Genomic DNA, 24,351 nt, shown 5'->3' with positions numbered 1-24,351 from the left:
ACGGTTTTTGGTGACTGCAACAAGCATCTCAGAGAAAATGGAAAAGAGGCTGAACGTCAGTCTGCCGTTTTTTATTGTGTTTTTGTCCGTTCTCATTTATTCAAATCACATCAGTGGCTTTAACCTGAATCTGAACAACTACACAGTCTTCTCTGGCCCTGAGGACAGCTACTTTGGTTTCTCAGTAGACTTTTATCAGCTAAGCAGCAAAAGGTGAGTGGTGGTGTCTATAACATAAATTCTGCATATGGATTATCTGGTTGAGTGTTTCATAATCTGTTAAAACCTTCACACAAACACTTTGTACTGATGCTACCATTGCCCACACTAATTATTAACTTCGTTTAACTACTATACAGTACCATTAAAAAGTATGGGGATTGATAAGATTTTTAAATGTTTTACATTTTTAAAAGAAGCCTCTCATGCTCTATTTTCTATTTGAATGTATTTTAATATGTAATTTATTTCTGTGATGGCAAAGATGAATTTTTAGTCTCAAATGTTCAGATGTATAAAAATTATTGTAATATGCTGATTTGGGGCTCAAGATACATAGATTTGTTATTATTATTATTATTATTATTATTATGAAAACAGTTATTTTGCTTAATATTATTGTGGAAGCTGTAATACATTTTTTTCCAATTTATTAATTTCGTATTTTTATTATAATTTTTATTCATTTATTTATTTATTTGGGGTAGAAAGTTAGAAATAACAGCATTTATTGGAAAAAGAAATCTTGTGTAACATTATAAATGTTGTTACTGTTGTTACTATATATATATATATATATATATATATACATACAGTCAAGTCCGAAATGATTCATACCCCTGGCAAATTCTGACTTAAAGTTACTTATATGTACGATGTACAAGAAGCATCATTGTGGAAAAAAATATTTCTCCGCTTTTATTTACATTTGAACAAAAAGTGGCATGTCCAAAATTATTCATTCAGAATATTTCTAATGGAAAAAAAATTGCTGGTTGAATAAAAGTAACTTTAAGTCAGAATTTGCCAGGGGTATGAATAATTTCAGACTTGACTGTATATATATATATATATATATATATATATATATTATTTCATTGCTTTATTAATTCTAATTCTAGTCAATTCTAACCTGTGTATTACACTGTATGTAGTATAAGTGTGGTGGTTGGAGCACCCAGAGCAAACACCAGCCAGCCTGGGGTCTCTCAAGGTGGCTCTGTCTTCAAGTGTCCTTGGACATCAAGTGGAGAATCGTGCCAACTTTTAAACTTTGACCAAAAAGGTGAAGAGCACCCTGCAGTATATACATATACAGTATGTAATATTTGATATCATGGAGAAAATTTGTCATAAACTGTCATTGTTTCAAAGGTGATGAAAACATCACATTTGGTAGAATGCTCCTAATGGCTCACAAGTCAAACCAGTGGTTGGGCGCTTCGGTTCGAACCTACAAGAACTATATATTGGTGAGTCACTGCAGTTTGCAAATACCCCTCACAAAAGAGCTAATACAACTGATTTTACCATGTTGTTTTTTCAGCCAAAGACACAAACATTAGTCTGGTTATGTAGCAATGCAAATTATTTAGGGATGTTTTTTAGAAATTTCTGCCACTAGTTTTAAATTTGTAGTATTTTGCTGCCTTAAGCATTTTCAACCTAAAGTTAGCCTTACATTTTTTTTGTGAATTTTATTTAATTTTTTTACTGTAGGCGTACTGTCCTATAATGAATGGTTATGTTATATCACAAAAAAAATTAAATGTCCCGGCTTTTCCAAGCTTTATAATGGCAGTAAATTGCTGTTGAGATTCAATAGTCTAATATAAGTCTAAAAAAGTGCATCCATCCATCATAAAAACTTGCTTCACAATGCTCCAGGCGGTTTTAAAGGCCTTCAGGAGAAAATTGATGTGTTTGTGTAAATAAAAAAAATAAAAAAAATAAAAATAAAAAATCCATATTTAAAACTTTATAAACCATAATCTCTCTCTTCCACTAACTGTCGTATGCACGTTCATGAGAGAGTGGCGTTCCATCAGATGATGTAGGACGTAGGCATAGCTTAAGCTCTGATAAGAATTCTCCTCTTGGCTTATATTGTAATCCTACAACATTTTTCTTTACAAATCCTTGTCTTGAACTTCTCATTTGTGACCAGTGTTTTGTTTTGCTCTCTTCTCTGCGCTTCCGCGTCACTTTTCACCGGAGCTTACCTTACTCTCTCGTGCACATGTGTATGACAGTTAGCGAAAGCTAAAGAATACAGTTTAAAGTTTTAAATATGGAAATGTTTCCTACAAAAATGCATCAATTCATTTCAGAAGGACTTTATTAACCCCCAGAGCCATGTGGAGTACTTTTTATGATGGATGGAGGCACTTTTTGGGCTTTAACAAACATTCACTGCCACTATAAAGCTTGAATGAGGCAGGACATTTTTTATATAACTCTGATTGTATTTATCTGCAAGAAGAAAATAATATACACTAAGAATGGCTTGAGGGTGAATAAATAATGGGATAATTTTCATTTTGGGGTAAACTGTCCCTTTAATTTATGCTAATTTAACATTTTCAGTTTTTGTTCTTCAGTTCTTTCTCAGTTGTATACTGTGGGAGACAGAAGTCATATAAATCAGTGTACAAATACAGCTATTCTTAAAACCTCTGGAAAGCCTCTGGAATTTCCAGTGGGTTTTAGAAAAATAGTTTTCAGTTTATAAAATGTTTCTATGTATTTCCTGTTCGGCAGGCCTGTGCTCCCATGTTCCACTGGAACGTGCTCATGGAAAAGGAAGAGGCCATGAATACACCTGTTGGGAACTGCCAGCTTTTGAACATGCAAACAGGAGAGGTGGCAAACTACGCCCCCTGCAGGGAACTTCATGTAGAGTCGATTTACACCAGAGGCTGTAAGATACTTCATTTACCGCCATCTCATACCGTGATATAACCTCTATGATTACACTGTGATTATTCTTCAGTGTCAAATGTTTCAAGCTCTCTGACCAATAACGATCAAATCCCTATATGAGCAGATCCTGACAGGCGTTACTGTGAGTCTGGATTTACCACAGACATCACAGAGGTTACTTGCTTCTCTTATAATAGCATATTCATATTCACCTATATGAAGTCAGAGCCCTTGAATGAATTCCTTACCATACAATATCATTTTAAACCATAAAAATATTGATTAAATGGTTTAACATCTCTTTTTCCTGTATGTAAAAACATTGGTTGTGACAGAATGGCAAAGCGATACTTGGTGCACCAGGAGGCTATTATTTTCAAGGTAAAGAATGTTAGAAAAGCTGCAGTATGTACCTTTCAAAGAATGTTACAGCAAGGCTGTTTTCAATAATTACTTGAAAAAAATGTGTTTTGTTTTAAATGCAAATTGATGGAGCACTTTCAGTGGGGTTTGCATAACTTTGTGACTACAGTGGCACTGTCACGCAGCTTTTCTCTTGACTTCAGGTCAGATCATCACTGCATCTCTTGCAAACATCATGAGCAGTGGCAGTGAATTCTCTCCAATGCACTCAGTGAGTGGTGAGAACAAAACACCACAAACGAGTTACTACTATGATCTTTATCTGGGTAAGATGTGACATCTGACATTAGAGACCAAATATTAAATATGATGATAAAATCTGAAACATCCAGTGGTTTTGTCATTGTTCTGCATTATAGGATACTCTGTTGCTACTGGGCATTTTAACAAAGACAACATCCCAGGTGATAAGCATAAGTGACACGCCATCTTATTTTTTATTTATTAAAATATAATAAGTTTAATCTGCATTATTCTGTGTGACTATCTTTATTTGACGATGATTACAGATTATGTTGTTGGTGTCCCAAATGATTTGCACACCGTAGGCTCTGTAAGCGCTCTTACACTGTTACATTGATGATTATTCATTTCAATTATCCTCTTGTACAGTTATACAATTGATTATGAACTTATTTGGGGTAATTTGTTATTGTGCTATGCTTGTTTTTAGGTCAAAATAATAAATGGAGCAACTGTGCCCCTGCAAATCATGAAGGCGATTAGTGGCATCCAGGTTATTATGATTAGTAATACAGATATGAAATTGTGAAATTGTGTTTAATTTGTCCTCAATAGTCTATTTTTTTTAATGCTCAAAAGTTTAGGGTAAGCTCATTAAATTGTTCAAAAGTGACAACAAAGACCATTTAAAATGTTACAAAAGATTTCAATTTCAAATAAATGTTCTTTTGAACTTTCTATTCATCGGAAGCAACACAACTGTTGATATTAATAAGCAACATCAAATCAGCATATTAGAATGATTTTTGAAGGATCATGTGACTGACGACTGGAGTAATGATGCTGAAAACTCAGCTTTGCCATCAAGGAATAAATTACATTATATTATATATTCTATTAGAAAATGGTTATTTCAAATAGTAATACTTTTTCATAATATTACTGTTTTTATCATATTTTTGATCAAACTTAGTGAGCATAAGAGACTTCAGAAACATTAAAAAAGTGTGTGCTATCTACTAAACATTTATTTTAGATCCAGTAATAATACTTTTTGTCTGGTCTTGTGTAGATATCATCTTACTTTGGACATTCTGTGGCAGTAACAGACATTAACAGAGATGGGTAAATGATTCCTGCAGACAGCAATTTCTCTTTCTGGTAGTTCATGGGAATTAATCAAATGTTTTAATGAGATGAATTATATACCCTCTGTTTATCAGGTGTGACGACATCCTGATTGGGGCGCCTCTTTTTATGGAGCAGCTGTCCACTCACAAATTTCGAGAAGTGGGACAAGTCTATGTTTATCTGCAAAGAAAGGACTTCTCCTTCTCCTCCAAACCCAACCAGATCCTGACAGGGATATATGCCTATGGGCGTTTTGGCAGTGCTATAGCCCCTTTGGGAGACATCGACCATGATGGTTTTAATGGTGAGGACTACTCAGAATTTGCAGGAAAATAACATGCAGTTTAATATTTTCATGGATAATTCTGAGCACAACTCATCTCTGTGAAAGTACAAGAACAAAATGAACAACCAAAAGGTTTTAATGAAGACACAGGACGAATCTAAAGGAAAATCAGGCAGTAGGCCCAAGCATTGATCTTTACAAGCGGCAAAGTCTTTTAAATTAGGCATGTTATAAAAAATTACATTCATCACCACAGAGTCATTTTTTTTTCCTAGTTACAACCTACTGAATCTTCTCTTAATAACAGCAGGAGCTCAAGCAATCTCATTTTTTCTCAGTTATGAAGCAGCATCTGAAAGTGATTTGACCTAAATGGGTCAGGTGTTCTTCGGCTGTCACAGTATAATTCAGATTCATGTTGAGTTCTAGTGCTTATCTTAAAAGGATAGTACACCCCAAAAACAAAAAATACTGTCATTAATAACTCACCCTCATGTCGTTCCAAACCCGTAAAACCTTCGTTCATCTTAGAACATTAATTAAGATATTTTAAATGAAATCCCTGAGCTTTCTGACCCTGCATAGACAGCAACAAATCTAGTATGTTCAAGGTCGAGAAAGGTAGTAAGGTTACCATTAAAATAGTCCATGTGACATCAGTGGTTCAGCCTTTATTTTCTGAAGCTACAAGAATACTTTTTGTGTGCAAAGAAAACAAAAATAATGACTTGATTCTTCTTTTAATTTCTTCTCTTCCGTGTCATTTTTTGATGCGCGTTCATGAGAGCACTACGACGCATAAATGTTCATTCCTCTGATTAAACAAGGTGCCTCACATCTTGGATTTGATCAAAAATATCCAAATTTGTGTTTTGAAGATGAACAAAGGTCTTAGGGTTTGGGACGACATGAGACTGAGTAATTAATGACAGATTTTTCATTTTTGGGTGAACTATCCCTTTAAGGAAGATTAAACTGTACCAGTTTTTGTGGAAACTGTGATATGTTTTTAGGATTCTTTGATGAATAGAAAGTTCAAAAGGACATGAGATATATATTCTTTTTATTTATAATTAAGCTTTAGAGAATTTGTTAGCTCAAAGAATTTAAAATGACCAGTATGTGTGTGTACATGTCTGAGACTATGTTTCTCTCATCACATGTGCACTGTAAATCTCCACCAGGTCTTTTGACCAATGAATAGAATGAAATGAGTTATTTAAAACATACATTTCAGTCAGGGAAAGTAGTTTAACTCACAGGAAATTGTGTATAATAATCGTCATTAAATATACGCATTTTCCAGTTTCTGATTAGTAACAGTAATGATGATATCGACTTGTTTCTTTGTCCAGCAAATTCTTCAGTGATATCGATTACACTTACGTCAGCTCGTCGTCACGGCAACGTGTTTTACTAATCAGAACGGAGTTAAAACAATTGAACAAAATAGGGCTTAAGGTAGCAATATGAGATCGAAACACAGTTTAAGTGACTTTTGTAATGTGAGCATTCAGCACAGAGAATCATTATATGTGAATATACGGTTGTTTATTAAACTATTCTACTTACAAACGATCGCACATAGACAACGTACATAAAACATGAATAGACAGAACGCATGAGAGAGAGAGAGAGAGAGAGAGAGAGAGAGAGAGAGAGAGAGAGAGAGAGAGTTGCATGGTACAGGAATGAACGGTTCTGAACAACCTGAAATCTTTTTCATAAAACGCCTTAAACGCAGCTATCTACGTTTGTAGAAAGAACGGATACTTGCAAGCTCTTGTTGTTGTGCATTGGTTCCGTATGTGTTCAGTTCAGAAAGTCCTTTTCCAGTTCCTTGAGAGTTAGGCCGCATGGCTTCGAAGAAGGGTGAGTAGGGCCGCATGGCTTTTCAAAGCGTGGTTGCAGTACTTTAGGCCTCATCTCCAATGCTAGGTGAGCCGCCCCTCCCCCATGGATATGGGGGAGGTGCGGGATGACGTGTGTCCGAGTTGAGGAGAAGGGAAGAGAGAGGAAAAGGGAAGAGGTGCGTGACTTTTAAACCTGTAGGTCGTTCACAGTTGGATCTTGTCCAATCCGGTTGATCTGAGTTTTGGAGGGAAGATTGAAAGTCTTTGTATTCCACCATGGTGTTTTGCATGTGGAAGCTGATTGGTTGTTTCGCCACAAAACTTCCAAAAGTTCAATAATACCAATCAAGCAAGGAGTTATTAAGATGTAACAAACATTAACATTTAGGAGATCATAAATGCAGCTCATAGACACCAAACATGATCTATCATCTCGGTTGAATGAGTGATTCTAAATGTGAGAGTCTTAGCACACACAATAATTCACCTATTGCAGATTAATGTTTGAGACAGACATACATAACAGAAACAACAATATAAGAAAAGATAACACATTGATACGTGTACATTTCTATATAACTGTATGTGGGACTGTACAGTCGTGGCCAAAAGTTTTGAGAATTACATAAATATTGGAAATTGGAAAAGTTGCTGCTTAAGTTTTTATAATAGCAATTTGCATATACTCCAGAATGTTATGAAGAGTGATCAGATGAATTGCATAGTCCTTCTTTGCCATGAAAATTAACTTAATCCCGAAAAAAAAAAAAACTTTCCACTGCATTGTTAAGAAGGCTTCAGGGCGTCCAAGAAAGTCCAGCAAGCGCTAGGATCGTCTCCTAAAGAGGATTCAGCTGCGGGATCGGAGAGCCACCAGTGCAGAGCTTGCTCAGGAATGGCAGCAGGCAGGTGTGAGCGCATCTGCACGCACAGTGAGGCCAAGACTTTTGGAAGATGGCCTGGTGTCAAGAAGGGTAGCAAAGAAGCCACTTCTCTCCAAAAAAAACATCAGGGACAGATTGATCTTCTGCAAAAAGTATGGCGAATGGACTGCTGAGGACTGCTGCAAAGTCATATTTTCCGATGAAGCCTCTTTCCGATTGTTTGGGGCATCTGGAAAAAGGCTTGTCCAGAGAAGAAAAGGTGAGTGCTACCATCAGTCCTGTGTCATGCCAACAGTAAAGCATCCTGAGACCATTCATGTGTGGGGTTGCTTCTCATCCAAGGGAGTGGGCTCACTCACAATTTTGCCCAAAAACACAGCCATGAATAAAGAATGGTACCAAAACACCCTCCAACAGCAACTTCTTCCAACAATCCAACAACAGTTTGGTGAAGAACAATGCATTTTCCAGCACGATGGAGCACCGTGCCATAAGGCAAAAGTGATAACTAAGTGGCTCAGGGACCAAAACGTTGATATTTTGGGTCCATGGCCTGGAAACTCCCCAGATCTTAATCCCATTGAGAACTTGTGGTCAATCCTCAAGAGGCGGGTGGACAAAAAAAAACCCACTAATTCTGACAAACTCCAAGAAGTGATTATGAAAGAATGGGTTGCTATCAGTCAGGATTTGGCCCAGAAGTTGATTGAGAGCATGTCCAGTCGAATTGCAGAGGTCCTGAAAAAGAAGGGCCAACACTGCAAATACTGACTCTTTGCATAAATGTCATGTAATTGTCGATAAAAGCCTTTGAAACGTATGAAGTGCTTGTAATTATATTTCAGTACATCACAGAAACAACTGAAACAAAGATCTAAAAGCAGTTGAGCAGCGAACTTTGTGAAAACTAATATTTGTGTCATTCTCAAAACTTTTGGCCACGACTGTATGTCTGAATAAGGAGAGTGTATCTCCCTGCATTCCTGTAGGCTGTAAAGAGTCTTATCTTGATGGTGGGGGATGAGTTGGATAGTACCCAGAGGTCTGGCTCATAGCAAATAGGTGTTAATCGCAGATAGGGGAAGAAGTTATTTAAGGAATATAACTAGTTATTTCGTGTCTGGTGGGCTCCATGCACTACAAAGCTGTAAAGACATAATTTCAAAAATAACTTTTGATCAATTTAACATTCTAGCTGAACGAAAGTATTAATTTCTTTTATTATGAAAGAAAATGTATTATCTTGCTAAATATAGACTTTCACTGTTAATTACAGGGTAATTTATACTCTCTACTTTCAGAAAAATAAGCTTCAAAATGTGATTTATTATTCCTTTATCCTTAGATGTGGCTGTGGGGGCACCTGGCTCTGGTGAAGGGGGTCAAGTGTTTATTTACCTGGGTCAGAGTGGCGGCTTGAACAACCAGTATGTTCAGGTCATTGAAAGCCCTTTTAAGACCCTCAAAGATCCGCCAATGTTTGGCTTCAGCATGAGAGGAGGGACAGATATTGATGATAATGGATATCCAGGTATGTGATATATTACTTGAATTTTTTTGAAAAAGCAATTATGCTTTATTTTTTTCTCTGGAACAGAAAAGAGGACAAATTAACAATACAATAAGACACATAAAACATATATGTGCCTCTAAATACATTTCTGCAAAACTGAAAAAAAAGTGCCTTTATGTGCGACTCACTGAAGTTTCCAGTTGAAATTAACACTAGAGGCAGTAAAACTCAGACAATTGTTATTCCTTTCCTCATGATTTACAGGTACAGAGTATTGATTAATAAAGCCTAATTTTCACACAGTTATTTGCAGAATATTATATTATGACTATATTTTATACATCCTGCACAATTTGAAAACGGATTCTTCTGAACGTTGTCGTCACATGCACAGCTTCATATGCATGAGTTTTCTCATTCAGTAGGTTTGCTCAGTAGCTCACGCGATATGACGTTGCACTTAAGTGATGAAGAGCTTCGGTACCAACCCTGTGAAACTACAATACGACAAAACAACTTAAATCCGCATGAGGACGTTAAAATAGCACGGCTGCATCAATGCGTTATTATGTCACCTTTGCATTTGTTGACACTATTGGGTAGGTTTAGGGTTGGGTTTGGTGTAGGGAACCAACGTAATAAAAACATGCCATGGTAACATATTAAACATGTTTTTAGTGCCACTCTCACTTTGAAACCGCCGCAAAATGTGCAGTAAGGTATTACGGTGTTGCAAAAATATATAGAGGCACATATTTTAATGAGCCTGGGTTGCATAAAACACATAAAGCCATCATAAAAACTCTCATTGTATGGATCTCCTTTTGTATTCGGTGGAAGAAAGAAAGTACTACTCTTTGGGCATTAAGTGGGTAAAATGGCAGAGATTTCATTTTTAGGGTGAACTGTCCCTTTAAATTCAAAAAGCGCATGTATTTTGTTACATGTTTTAATATTGTCTCCAACCATTGTCAGCAATGCTAGCTCTTATCACTACAACCCTGCAGTCACTGTGCACCTCCTATTACCTTCCATTAAAATCTGACCAGCAAGCCTCAGCTGGGTCTCTGCACCAAAATATAACCTTCCAAACAACCTCATGGAGCTACAAATGACTCACGCTTAGTGTACAAAACCCACAAATGACTGAATCTTAGAGCCAACCCAAGCTCCTCAAAGTTTGAATGTCTGCTGTGAACAATCTCCACTAAGAGCCCTTTTCCACAATCCCTTGGGAGGAGCAAAGAGCTATCTGGGTGGCACTAGAGAGTCAACATGAGACAGGAATGCTGTAGTCAGTGCCACAGCCCTCTTAGTACAGATATAAATGGAAAAGGCCTCTGACACTGGGGTCCAGTGTGGACATGGCAATGCTTTTTGACACACAGCACCTCAAGCTCCGGAGAGGGACTCTTGGCGCTCTTTATCTCACTGTCTGCCTGTGGTGCTTGATCTCTTAGGTCACTTCTGCCAGACAAAGTAGTCCCCACACTTCCTTTCCTACAGGTTTACATGACTGCCATGTACCTCAATCACTCTTTTACTCACTTTGTGGTGTTTGCTGATAGAAAGATTCTAGATTTTGAGGCATATAATATGCTTTCTTTTTTTCTCCCCTTTAGATCTCATTATTGGTGCTTGGGGTGCGAGTAAAGTGGCAACCTACAGGTATCAATTTAAAATGATCTCAATTGTAATCAAGTCCTTAAAATACATACAGTGAAGTCAAAAGTACATACACCTTGCAGAATTTGCAAAATGTTAATTATTTTACTAAAATAAGAAGGATCATACAAAATGCATGTTATTTTTTATTTAGTGCTGACCTGAATACAATGTTCCACATAAAAGACGTTTACATATAGTCCTAATAGTTAAATTCGACCCTGTTCAAACGTTTAGATACACTTGATTCTTAATACTATGTTGTTACCTGAATGATCCACAGGTTTACCTTGATCTTTAAATTAAAAAAGTTTTCACTCTTAATGCATTGTTTTTCCTTCTAGAGCATCAGTGAGTGCTTGTACCTTCTGTAATAGTTGCATACGAGTCCTTCACTTGTCCTCACTGTGAAAAGATGTGTTTATGATCTCAAAATCATACAGTCATTGTTGGAAAGGGTTTAAATACACAAAAATTCTGAAAAACCAAAGAAATTGTGGGACCTGAAGGATTTTTCTGAAGAACGGTGGGCAGTTTAACTGTTTAGGACAAACTAGGGACTCATGAACAACTATCGCTAGGCTAAAAACACAGCTGTGGATCATTCAGGTAACAATGTAGTATTATGAATCAAGTGTATGTAAACTTTTGCACAGGGTCATTTTTTTAATTCAACTATTGTTTTCTCTTGTAGACTATATGTAAACCTCTTTTATGTGTAATATCTTATTCAGGTCAGTACTAAATAAAAAAATAACATGCATTTTGTATAATTTTTCTTATTTTGGTAAAATAATTAACAGTTTGCAGATTCTGCAAGGTGTATGTAAACTTGTGACTTCAACTGTAAATCTCCCTGGTATTATTTGCATTTAGCAATTTTAACTTGTATTGGTTTAGAAGTCAGGACCCACCAGTTGAGAACCACTCATTTGAACACTGATTATGCATGTTGGATCAATAATGTGTTTGACTTTATCAGGGCACAGGCTGTAGTGAGGACACAGGCTCGACTCTCATTCTTCCCTGATCTTTTGAACCCAGAAGACAAATTTTGTCAACTCCACCAGAGCAGCACCTTTATTACTTGGTAATGTTTCTGAACTTAATACAAGAGATTCACTATGTCATCATGATTCAAGTGGCTGGCATTTAAACTGCTTGATTAGTCAGCCAAGAAAAGCTTCTCAAGGATTAGCAGAGTTCGAGTCAGGAATGGTACAGTGAGCTATTGATTACACCCACATCCTTTTCAGGACTAATGCACGATCACAGTGCATCAAGGACCTTTATTGATCAGTGATGTAATCTATATTTTCTGCATGCTTTGAATTCCAACCTTCATGGTTGTGGTACTTCTTTAGAACATTTATGATCAACACTTGTTTTCTTTTTTATATAGCTTTATAATTATGGCATGCATCAGTGTATCTGGCCACAGGATTCCTGAGGAGATTGGTATGTAATCCATATGAAATTATTAATAAGCACATGGTGGCAATAAACATCACCAAGCTCTCCACTGAGGATGCAATTGCTTACCTTAGTATTAAAGGGATGGTTCACCCAAAAATGAAAATTCTGTCATTAATTACTCACCCTCATGTTGTTCCAAACCTGTTCATCTTGGCCACACAAATTAAGATATTTCTGAGGAATTCTGAGAGATTTCTGTCAGTGTCAGTCTTCGACGAGCATTCACAAGAGTTCCACGACACGTTGACTGACACTGAAGAGTGTATATTGTTGAATAAAGATGTTATTTTTGTTTTCTCTGCACACAAAAAGTGCTTTTATAAAGTAGCTTTATAAAATGTAGGTTGAACCACTGATGTCACATGGACTATTTTAAGAATTTCCTTACTACACTCCTGGGCCTTGAATGTGTCTGGGCCTTGTGTTCTGAAGATGAACGAAGGTCTTACGGGTTTGGAATGACATGACGTTGAGTAATTAGTGACAGATTTTTCATTTTTGGGTGAATTATACCTTTAAGATTCAAAGAACAGAATGCAAGTGTCTTGAACCAAGCTGAACTGCTTTTGCCTTAAAAAAAAAAAACAGCACAAAGTCAGAACAAACAAGAAAAAAAGGCTAGTTTTGTGTCATAATGGTCGAAGATGTCTAGATAGCACACATTTAAATAAACCAACAATTAAAAACTAATGTAATGGAATTAAGATTGTGTCCTGTGTGAAGAAATCCAGCATATTGTATGTTACATATAAAGAGTCTTAAAAGAAAATAATTTGGGTCCATTAAAAGAGCAGAACAAAAATTAATTGATAATGTACTCACCCCCTTGTCCAAGATGTTCATGTCTTTCTTTCTTCAGTCGTAAAGAAATTATGTTTTTTGAGGAAAACATTTCAGAATTTTTCTCCATATAGTGGACGTCTATGGTGCCCCGAGTTAGAATTTTCTAAAATGCAGATTAAATGCGGCTACAAACTCTGTTTTTTCTGGTTCAAGGCAGTTAGGGTATGTTAAAAAACTTCCATGTTATTTTCTCCCGCAACTTCAAAAATCATTTTAAAATCATCCTATATAGCTGCAGAAGTACCGACCCAGTGTTTGCAAAGTGAACATGCAAAGATGATCAGACACCCTTAAAAAATGGTAAAATGGCAATGTAGGATGATTTCGAACTTGAGAGAGAAAATGAGACGGGAGTTTTTCGACATACTCTGACTGTCATGAACCAGAAAAAAACAAAAACGAGTTCAGGCAGAGCAAGACAAGACAAGCATTTGAGGTTGAAAAGTATATAAATTGTAATAAAAAAAAAAAAACATTGTTTAGCTAGATAAGACCCTGCTTCTTCGGCTGGGATGGTTTGAAGTCGCATTTAAACTGCAGTTTGGTTGTTAAGACTCAGGGCACCATAGAAGACCACTATATGGAGAAAAATCCAGAAATGTTTTTTCAGCTGTTTGCAACATATTTTCTGCTAGTGCTAAACACAGAGCTTCAGCTGGACAGGATGAAGCAGAGCATGGCACGACGAACCCTCCTACTGGACTCCAACCAGCCGTACACTTACTTCCAGCTCTCGGTGGAAAGAAACTCAGCAGATGTCTGCAGAAACTTCACGGCCTATCTACAGGTGTGTTTCATTCTCTTCAACTATTTTTCGAGATGTCAGTGTGCAGGAACTGCAGTGCAGTGGATAAGAAAAATGAGTCCCGCGACCTTCAGAACCTTCAGAGTGCTTTTGAGAGTACAAAGACTATATACACTCATAAATTAGATCTGGTTAGTGCTAAGTACCAATAAAAAAATGGAAACAGAAATGCCTCTGTGCTCCCAGCTCCATATCAGGTCATTCATGTGATTTTCATGCTGTAATCAAATTCTCTCAATTATCCTTTTTTGTCATTTAAAACGCAAGATATTAATGTTGCAGTTTTTTCAGTGAGTTATCTTTCATCTCACTCTATTCCTTTTTAGCCTGAGTTTAAGGACAAGCTGAGTCCAATCTTCATCTCAGTGAATTACAGTCTGGCTGACTCCCAAAATGCAGTGCTTCATGGACAAAGTGTCGCTGTTGGACAGGTGATGGCTGGAATATATTGTTTTTGTGCCATTACTGTGACACATACTCATTTATATGAACCTGTTGAAACCTTCTGTTGTATCTAGACACGGATCATACTCAACTGTGGTTCAGATAACATCTGTATACCAGACCTGAAGTTGAAGGCAGTAGTGTAAGTTCCTTTGTTATCTTGTTATCATAGTTATCCACATTATTTTTCAACATGGATTTAAGCCATTTTCTGTGAATGTGCAAGACTTCCGGTTCATTAGCTGCTTTAGGGAAGTAATGAGAAGAATAACAAAGTGCAGTAAGCTGTAAAACTGTTTGCACTACAAAACATTGTGTTGATAATTAGATAATGCATTAAAATAATATTGTAAGACACACCAGTTTGCAATATCAAGCAGCAAAACAAGCTGTTTTGTACAGCTAGGAATAGTTGGATGCAGATGAGACCTGAAGCCTCACACATAAAATTTACAAATGACTGCGTCCGCTCTTACGGGAAAAATAAGGTTGGTAAAACATTAACATGTACACATTAATCAAAAACAGGTCAACACAACCAATCCTGATCGGAGACGAGAATCCAGCTCTGCTGATTATCGAGGCTGAGAATAAAGGAGAGGGAGCTTATGAGACTGAGCTATATATCAGCCCGCCGGCACATACGCATTATCAGGGTGTTGTGAGCAACCAGGAGGTGAGGGTTTAGTCACATCCTGTTTGTTGCAGACAGGAACACAAGTTACAGAACATCAGTTCCAATCATGCTGTTGTGTGAATAGACCCAATACTGTTGTACTCTGAAAAGTTTATATCAGTTTGCTTACAAAAAAACAGCAATGTTTAGTGGTGTGCTTTAAGGTGTTGTCACATTATTTTCACATTTAGATTTCAGCATAATTTTGTGGGCAGAAAAGTCCATTATCAAGTGTAGCGATGTATGAAGCAAAGCGCAAATAGTATTACATTTTAAACCAAGTAGCTTTTTACTCTGTTGGTCAATATGGCAAATTTGCATGACCAACTTGAACTCAATGCAAAATCTCCATGGAGAAATATTTATACTTTCAAACTAAATTCCCATTTACATGGATTCCTATTGAAATGACTGGATTTCGTGAAAATTTGTTGGACAATGGTAAATGTGACAGCACCTTGATGGTCAGTTCATTCAGTCTGAGAGTTATTGTATCTATAAATTATTCTTTTTATTTATTAATTGTATGTGCTCATATATAAAGTGCTGCTTGAAGGTTTGTGAACCCATAAATATAACCCAAAATATCATCAGATTGTCCTGCGAGTCCTGAAAGTTGACAAGAAAACCTAATCAAACAATGAGATGAAAATATATACTTTGTCATTTCTTTATTCAGGAAAATTAGCACATTTATATATCAGTGAGTGGCAAAAGTATGTGAATCTCTCGAATTAGCAGTTAATTTGATGGCAAAATTAGAGTCCATCTGTTCAGAGGTGTTTACAATCAGTGGGATGACTATCAGGTGTCAGTCTATGCCCTGTTTTATTTAAAGAACAGGGATCTATCAAAGTCTGATCATGTTTGTGGAAGTGAAACATGGCATGAACAAAAAAAGATCTCTTAGGACCTCTGAAAAAGAGTTGCTGTTGCCCATCAGGCTGGAAAAGGTTACGAAGCCATCTCTAAAATGTTTGGACTCCACAAATCCACAGTCAGACAGATTGTGTACAAATGGAGGAAATTCAAGACCACTGTTACCCTTCCCAGGAGTGCTCCACCAACAAAGATCACTCCAAAGCAAGACGTGTAAACGCCTGCAAAGTTGCAAAGGATCCCAGGGTAATTTCTAAGCAAATAAAGGCCTGCCTGTCTGCAGTTTGATAAAGATCATGTCAACAAGCCAGAGGACTATTGGAGAAATGTTTTGTGGACAGATGAGACCAAAATATAACTTTTTGGTTTAAATGAGAAGTTTGGAGAAAGGAAAAACAATGCATTCCAGCATATGAACCTTATCCCATCTGTGAAACATGGTGTGGGTAATGTCGTGGTTTGGGCTTGTTTTGCTGCATCTGGGCCAGGACGGCTTGCCATCATTGATGGAACAGTTAATTTTGAATTATACCAGCAAATTCTACATGAAAATGTCAGGACATCTGTCTGAGTACTTAGTCTCAAGAGAAAGTGAGTCATGCAGTAAGACATCAACCCCTAAGAAAACAAGTCGTTCTACCAAAAAATGGTTAAAGAAGAACAACGTTAATGTTTTGTAAAAGCCAAGTTAAAATCCAGACCTTAATCCAATTGAAATGTCGTTGAAATACCTGAAGCAAGCAGCTCATAGGAGGAAACCCACCGACATCACAGAGCTGAAGTGGTTCTGTACTGAGGAATGGGCTAAAATTCCTACAAGTCGCTGTGCAGGACTGATCAGCAGTTACAAGAAACGTTTAGCTGCAGTTATTGCTGCAAACGGGGGTCACATCAGATACTAAAATCAAAGAGTCATATACTTTTGCAACTCACAAATATTTAACTCTGGATCTTTTTTTTCCAATAAATAAATGTCATTTTTATCTAATTTGATGGACTGGGTTCTCTTTGTTAACTTTCAGGACTTCTGAAAGAAAATCTGATGATGTTTTGGGTTATATGTATGCAGAAATATAGAAAATTCGAAAGGGTTCACAAACTTTCGAACAGCACTGTATATGAAGTTTTCTAATATTTATATATAGAGAGAGAAAAAGAGAGATAGGTTGTTTTTAATAGTTTTAAGTTTAAATAGTTAACCATTTTTTAGTTAACTGTAACAACACTGTTAGAAGCCTTTTTCAGACGTCTGTCTGAAGTCAAATTTTACAACTGTCTGTATAGTCCTCATGAAAATAAGATCTCTCTCTATGAAACTTCCATTGGCCAGACAGCTAAATCAAGCCTAACAATTGATACAATGATACCTGACTGCCCCCTTTCTGTCATCACACTTCTTTTATGTTCTTGTGAATAGTAGCATTATTGTCACGTTAAAGTGTAAAATGTGTTGTGCAGGACTTCAGTCACTTGGTGTGCAGTCAGAAAAAGGAGAATGGCTCTGTCATTGTGGTTTGTGATCTGGGTAACCCCATGGAGGCTGGACATCAGGTCAGGGTGACATGATCAACATAATAACCCACCTTGAGTGCCCATTCATGTTCAGCCTGTTGTAGAACATTTTGCTCTCGGTTGTTTTCTCTAATTCAGCTGAAAGCGGGTCTTTACTTCAGCATGGGTGGTCTGGAACAGGTGGAGAGCCACATCACATTCCAAATGCAAATACGAAGGTGTGAACATTCATATACACAAACCATCTGTGCTGTTAGCAAAACAAAACGCAACAAAATGATGTCTCTATTTTGCTAGCTTGTCTGCCCCATAATAAACGCTAACCTGTTCTGGTACATTTTGCACATGATGACAACAATAATTATCTTCTGTTTCTTCTGCTTGATCTCTCTTATTGTTTTTAGTAAGAACAGCCAGAACCCAGACAGTAACCTGGTCCAGCTGCAGGTTCAAGTTAATGCTGTAGCTTCCCTGGAGATGCGTGGGTTAGTGCTACTGCCATTTTCCCTCCATTACAAAAAAGCACTCAAACTGAAATCGAATGGAGATAATGATTTGTTGGCTAAAAAGTAGTGTGATTTCATTTACTACACACATAGTGAAGCGCGTTCAACGCTCTCGTGTTTTCAGTCTCTGTCTCCTTAATATGCGAGTAGATGAACACATGAACATAATCTCTAGAACTGCTCATGAGAGTCACTTCATGAACATTTTACCATTTCTTTTGAGAAGAACTATTGTCATTTCATATAGAAAAAGAAATGTAAAGGTCTTCATAGCAACCCATCGAAATAAAGGTTCGGTTTAACTTGAAGAAATTGTGACAGAAATAAATTACTTAATGTAATGATAGTACTAATACTACTAATAAACAAAATTATTATTAAAACATTTTTAACAATATTTACCAGAAAAAATGTTTACCAGAACTTATTTCCCTAGGAAATTGTAAAAACACAGTATTTGTGGAAAAAAGAAAGAAAGAAAGAAAGAAAGAAAGAAAGAAAGAAAGAAACTAATAATATATAGTAATAAATAATAAAGTATTTTTTATAAAAATCAGTTAATTTCATTAAAATGTAATGAAACCATTAAAATGGAATCAAGAAAACTAATAGAAAACACGGAATTTGGTAAAAAATAAAACTGATTTTGAGAAAAAAATAAAACGTATTTTATAGGGCCATAAAAATTACATATTTAATAAATTGCTGTTAAATTGTGTGTTTCATGATTCCAATTAATTAAACATGCTTTTTGATCACTATAGTTTTATTAAAACAGAGTCTATAAAATTTTAAACTGATTACTGAAACAAACAATTAACTTTGTTTCAGCTATTTAGTTGTCAAAGTAACATTTCTCTTTTTTATTAATTTTATGCTAAAGTACTAAAACAGTCAAATTACAATTAAAACCCAAAACTTAAAAGCTATATAGACATATTTAAAAATAAAACAAATAAAAACACAACATACAAAAACACACAACAAAATTAGTAATATATTAAAATTAAAATAAAAACAAAATATAAAAATCACTATCTGTTACAGTATATCGTTGACACTAAAATAACACTGTTACAGAGTTTCTTCTCCAGTTGACTGTGTCCTGCCTATTGCTAAATGGGAGCCGAAGGATTACCCAGAAGACTTGGATGAAGTAGGCCCACTCGTAGAGCATGTATATGAGGTAATATGCTCAGTCTAGGATTACTGTTAAAACCTTCACTTAAACTGTTTTGCGATACTTATGCACAAATTTTCTATTCTCCTGTCCCAGCTAAGGAACATGGGCCCCAGTCCGGTCAATGCAAAGCTGACACTGGAGTTTCCTGTTTCACAAAATAAGTCCTATCTGCTGTATGTGTTTGCTAATGCCTCCGAAGAGCTGATCTCCTGTCAAACAGATTATTCCAACATCGACCCACGTGGGGTGAGAGTGCCCCCTGCTGGCCATCATTTCTAAATTAAACTGAATAAATCATTTGTTAGCAAAATATAATGTTAAAACACTTTATCTATATCAATATATGTAAACACTGGATCTTACCCTAACAACAATGTACTGTAGTGATACCATGGTACAATGTAACCATTTATTTTAGTACTATATCTTAAATTGATTAATATGGAACCTGAATAAATGCTTTCCATTGATGTATGGTTTGTTATGATAGGACAATATTTGGCTGAGATACAACTATTTGAAAATCTGGAATCTAAGGGTGCAAAACAATTAAAATATTGAGAAAATTGCCTTTAACTATATCAAAAATTAAGTTTTGATACATTTACGGTAGGAAATTTACCTCTCAAAATATCAAGATGGAACGTGATCTTTGCTTAATATCCTAATGATTTTTGGAATAAAAGAAAAATCGATCATTTTGACCCATACAATGTATTTTTGGCTATTGCTACAAATATACCTGTGCTACTTGAGACTGGTTTTGTGGTCCAGGGTCACATATAATAAGTGATTAGGCTTAATGATTACCATAATCATAATACTCCAAGATACTGCAGTATAACTATTGTACCATGTGCATAAAATCATGGTATATTTTTGTAAGTATAATACTGTTTATTCAATGGCAATAACTGCTTCCTTACCTGTTTATCTTGGTCCACAGTTAGTGAAGCCGGAGTCCTCCAACGTCCATTTTCATCATATCAACAAACGTGACCTGCCACAAAAAACTGAATATGAGCAGCAGTGGCAAAATACTGTCCATGTGGTACGGTTTGGAATAATTCAGATTTTTGTATGTTTTTGAGAGAAAGAGAAAGAAGTCTTTCATGCTTACCAAGGCTGCATTTATTTGAAAACACAGTAAAAACAGTAATATCATGAAATATTATATTATATATAATATTGCAATTTGAAATAACTGTCTGCTTTTTTTTTTCTTTTTTTTTATATATATATTTTAAAATGTAATTTATTCCTGTTATGGAAAAGCTGAATTTTCAGCATCATTACTCTAGTCTTCAATGTCACAGGATCCTTCAGAAATCATTTTTATTTTATTTTATTTTATTTTATTTTATTTTATTTTATTTTATTTTATTTTATTTTATTTTATTTTATTTTATTTTATTTTATTTTATTTTATTTTATTTTATTTATTTTATTTTACAGAAATGTTGTGATTCTTCTTTACCAGTAGAGGGTGATATCACAGACTGGTCTCTCTTGTTAAAGGAAAAGTTCACTTCCAGAATAAAAATGTACTGATAATTTAGTCACCTCCATGTCATCCAAGATGTTCATGTCTTTCTTAAGTCAAAAAGGTTTTTGAGAAAAACATTTTCACTTAAGTGGGGATCAACGGGTTGAAGGTCCAAATTGCAGTTTCAATGCTGCCTCAAAGGGCTCTACACGATCCCAGCCGAGGCATAAGGGTCTTGCAGCAAAACGATTGGTTGTTTTCTAAGAAAAATACACATTTATATACTTTTCAACCACAAATGCTCATTTTGTACTAGCTTGACCTCACACATTACGTAATTACACACACATGACAGTGTTTACAAAGCGAACGTGCAAAGAAAGTCAAACGACCTTTACAAAAAAAGGAAACAACAATGTTGGACGATTTTGAAGTTGGAGGAGAAAATTAGATGAAGTTTTTCGGCCTACACATGCGCATTGCAGAGCTAGTGCGAGATGAATTGTGGTTAAAAAGTATACATTTTTATGTTTTTAGAAAATGATCAAACGTATTGTTAGATAAGAACCTTATTGTGTAGAGCTCTTTAAAGCTGCATTGAAACTGCAATTTGGACCTTCAACCCTGGAATGTTTTCCTCAAAAACCTTGATTTCTTTTTGACTGAAGAAAGAATGACATGAACATCTTAGATGACATGGGGGTGAGTAAATTATTAGGAAACATTAATTCTGGTAGTGAACGTCTCCTTTAACAGTAGCTGCTTATTCCTTGAGATTTTGACAGTTCTACAATTTTAAGCACATAGTTGGTACAAATGCCTCCATCTTTCAGTTTCCATAAAACTATATAAAAATACATATATCGTTATATTGTTATATCTCCCACTGTGCAGAACTGCTCTAGTGGTGATCAGTGTCTTCAGTTTGAGTGTGAGGCTGTGGGTCTGCAGAGAGATGAGAGGGCCATAGTAAGAGTGATAAGCAGACTGTGGGTACAAACCTTTTTAAAGGTGGGCAAAACTTTAAAGATCAAACCCTAGACACATAATGACATCATTTGATATTCATAGCCTTCTCTTTCTCCATTCTTATTTCCATTCGCTGCTCAGAGACCATATGTAAATTTCGTTCTTCACTCCACGGCTCACTATGAAGTGACAGATGTGCCCTCAAAAATCAAGCCAGATGTGCTGCCCAGAGGAAAAGCAGAGGTGGGATATCAGTTTTTTTGGTTTGAGTCATGAAATGTATGCAAGTCCTCTTTACAACTCCTTTGTATATCTATCTAGACACATACAAATATAGTATGGAGACGCCCAGATGGACAAGAGGAGGTACCTGTGTGGTGGATAATAGTGTCAGTCATCGCTGGACTGCTGCTACTGGCTGCACTGAGCATCATCTTCTGGAAGGTACTTGTATTTGTTGAACAGCAGAGGGTGCTTTGTTCCATACAGGCCAAAAATAAAGCAAAAGCATATTAGTGTAAAACACACATATGTATGCTGACCACATAAACCTCAATGCATATTAACATACAACACTGTATGTTTTAAGGTGGGTTTTTTCAAACGTAACCGTCCTCCATGTGACGATGATGGCGATGACATGCAGCAACTGAGTGGAGACCAGAACGAGACGCAGGACTGCAAATCTTGAGCTTTATGATGCTTTTTTAAAGTTTTTTTTTCAAATTTATTTTATTCTTTCTGTTAAATATCCGATGTATCATGGTTATAAAGATGCAAGCATTAGTTGAGCAGCCCAGCATTTTGGTATATTTTGAATGAAGTCTCTTATGCTCTTATAGGCTACATTTGTTTAAACAAAAATACTGTGAAAACAGTAATATTGTGATAAAATAATAAAAAGGACTTTATTCGTGTGATGCAAAGCTGTATTTTCAGCAGTCATTACTCCAGTCTTCAGTGTCACATGATCCTTCAGAATTCAATCTAATATGCTTTATATTTTTAGAAGTAGAAGTAGAGACACTGATACTAATGGCTTGCATTTCAATTTATGTTAAAGAAATGTAGATAAATATGTAGATAAATGTGTGTTGTCTTCAACCCACTGCCCTTGTTAGAAACATTCTTACTATTTCAGATGGGTGATGATCCATTTTGATTATCAGCCGTAATTACCATTGTAATAAACTATTGTTACGTAAATTGTCACATTCATTTAATTTAACTTACGAACAACTTACACCGAAATCCAATATGCATATGCTTCACTCATTGTTCACTCATTGCTATTTAATTTCTGCCTTTTTTTTTTTCAAGTCATTAAAATATCTTGTCTGCACCGAAGTGTGTAATCACAATGTTTTGGGTTTGAGTAAGTAATTAGACATTTGTTTGTGAGCACAGTTGACAGAAGTGAGTATGTTTTTATAACAAGTGAGGCAAAAAGTGAATAAAAATCATAATAATTGTTTTATAAAACTATGGTGTGTGGATCTTTAAGGCTACATTAATGCCTTAAATGCGTAGTTAACTAAAAAATGAATATCTGCTAAAAAAAAAAAAAAAAATCAAAAAAGTTTGTTTCTTTATCAGAACAGATTTGGAGAAATTAAGCATTACATCCCTTGCTCACTAATGGATCCTCTGCAGTGAATGGGTGCCATCAGAATGAGAGTCCAAACAGCTGATAAAAACATCAAAGTAATCCACAAATAATTCACATGACTCCAGTCCATTAGTTTAACACAAACAGTGTAACAAACATTGAAACAGTTTAAAAAGGAATATGTCTGTGGATTTTGTCCAGAAGCCTTAAAGGAGTAGTTCACTTTCAGAACAAGAATTTACAGATAATGTACTCACCCCCTTGTCATCCAAGATGTTCATGTCTTTCTTTCTTCAGTCGTAAAGAAGTGTTTTTAAGATTTAAGAACCTTTTAAGATTTCTCTCCACATAATGGACTTCTATGGTGCCCCCGAGTTTGAACTTCCAAAATGCAGTTTAAATGCAGCTTCAAAGGGCTCTAAATGAACCCAGCCGATGAAGAAGGGTCTTATCTATCTTATCGAAATGATCAGTTATTTTCAAAACACATTTACAACTTATATACTTTTTAATTAAAAAGGTAGGTTAAAAAGTATATAAATTGTAAAAAAAAAAAATTAGAAAATAACCCATTATTTTGCTAGATAAGACCCTTTTTCTTCAGCTGTGATCGTTTAGAGCCCTTTGAAGCTGCATTTTGGAAGTTCAAACTCGGGGGCACCATAGAAGTCCATTATATGAAGAGAAATCCTGAAATGTTTTACTCAAAAAACTTAATTTCCTTACGACTCAAGAAAGAAAGACATGAACATCTTGGATGACAAGGGGGTGAGTACATTATCTGTAAATTTTTGTTCTGAAAGTGAACTACTCCTTTAAAAAACCCAGCAGGCAACACAATGTCATAAGACATTTGGTTAAATTGTGTTTGCAACATTGGGTGACCAAAATTTAACGTCAATCTGACGTCTAATATTAAGATTATTTTAATGTCCAATAACAATGTCAGCTGACATTGATATTTTGTTGTTTTAAGTTGTGTAACAAAAATCCAACATTAAGTCAACATCAAATGGATGTCGATATCAGGTCAAACGTCAATCCGACATTATATTGATGTCCGGTGCCTGCTGGGAATGCATAAATGATTTATTTGTTTCTTA

The 24,351-nt window shown here is 35.7% G+C and overlaps 1 protein-coding gene across 1 annotated transcript; it reads left to right on the top strand.

The window, feature by feature from the left end:
• itga2b (integrin, alpha 2b) lies at nucleotides 1-22,972 on the top strand. The gene is made up of 30 exons (XM_073833444.1): nucleotides 1-213; nucleotides 1,155-1,285; nucleotides 1,375-1,472; nucleotides 2,761-2,920; nucleotides 3,047-3,096; nucleotides 3,258-3,303; nucleotides 3,489-3,611; nucleotides 3,705-3,749; nucleotides 3,855-3,898; nucleotides 4,019-4,081; nucleotides 4,601-4,653; nucleotides 4,752-4,963; nucleotides 9,028-9,213; nucleotides 10,818-10,863; nucleotides 11,843-11,950; nucleotides 12,263-12,318; nucleotides 13,815-13,966; nucleotides 14,311-14,415; nucleotides 14,503-14,570; nucleotides 14,957-15,104; nucleotides 17,442-17,534; nucleotides 17,634-17,713; nucleotides 17,900-17,980; nucleotides 19,082-19,187; nucleotides 19,278-19,430; nucleotides 20,131-20,235; nucleotides 21,565-21,681; nucleotides 21,781-21,882; nucleotides 21,961-22,083; nucleotides 22,229-22,972. Exons 1-30 carry the CDS (start codon nucleotides 38-40, stop codon nucleotides 22,328-22,330), a joined length of 3,132 nt encoding a protein of 1,043 aa, XP_073689545.1. The 5' UTR covers nucleotides 1-37; the 3' UTR covers nucleotides 22,331-22,972.
• The last annotated feature ends 1,379 nt before the right edge of the window (nucleotides 22,973-24,351 follow it).

The sequence above is a fragment of the Garra rufa genome, chromosome 1 (assembly GCF_049309525.1).
Source record: "Garra rufa chromosome 1, GarRuf1.0, whole genome shotgun sequence".
NCBI classification, from domain to species: Eukaryota; Metazoa; Chordata; class Actinopteri; order Cypriniformes; family Cyprinidae; genus Garra; species Garra rufa.
Note: the sequence above shows the minus strand (reverse complement) of the source record. Positions and strands in the feature narration are given on the sequence as shown.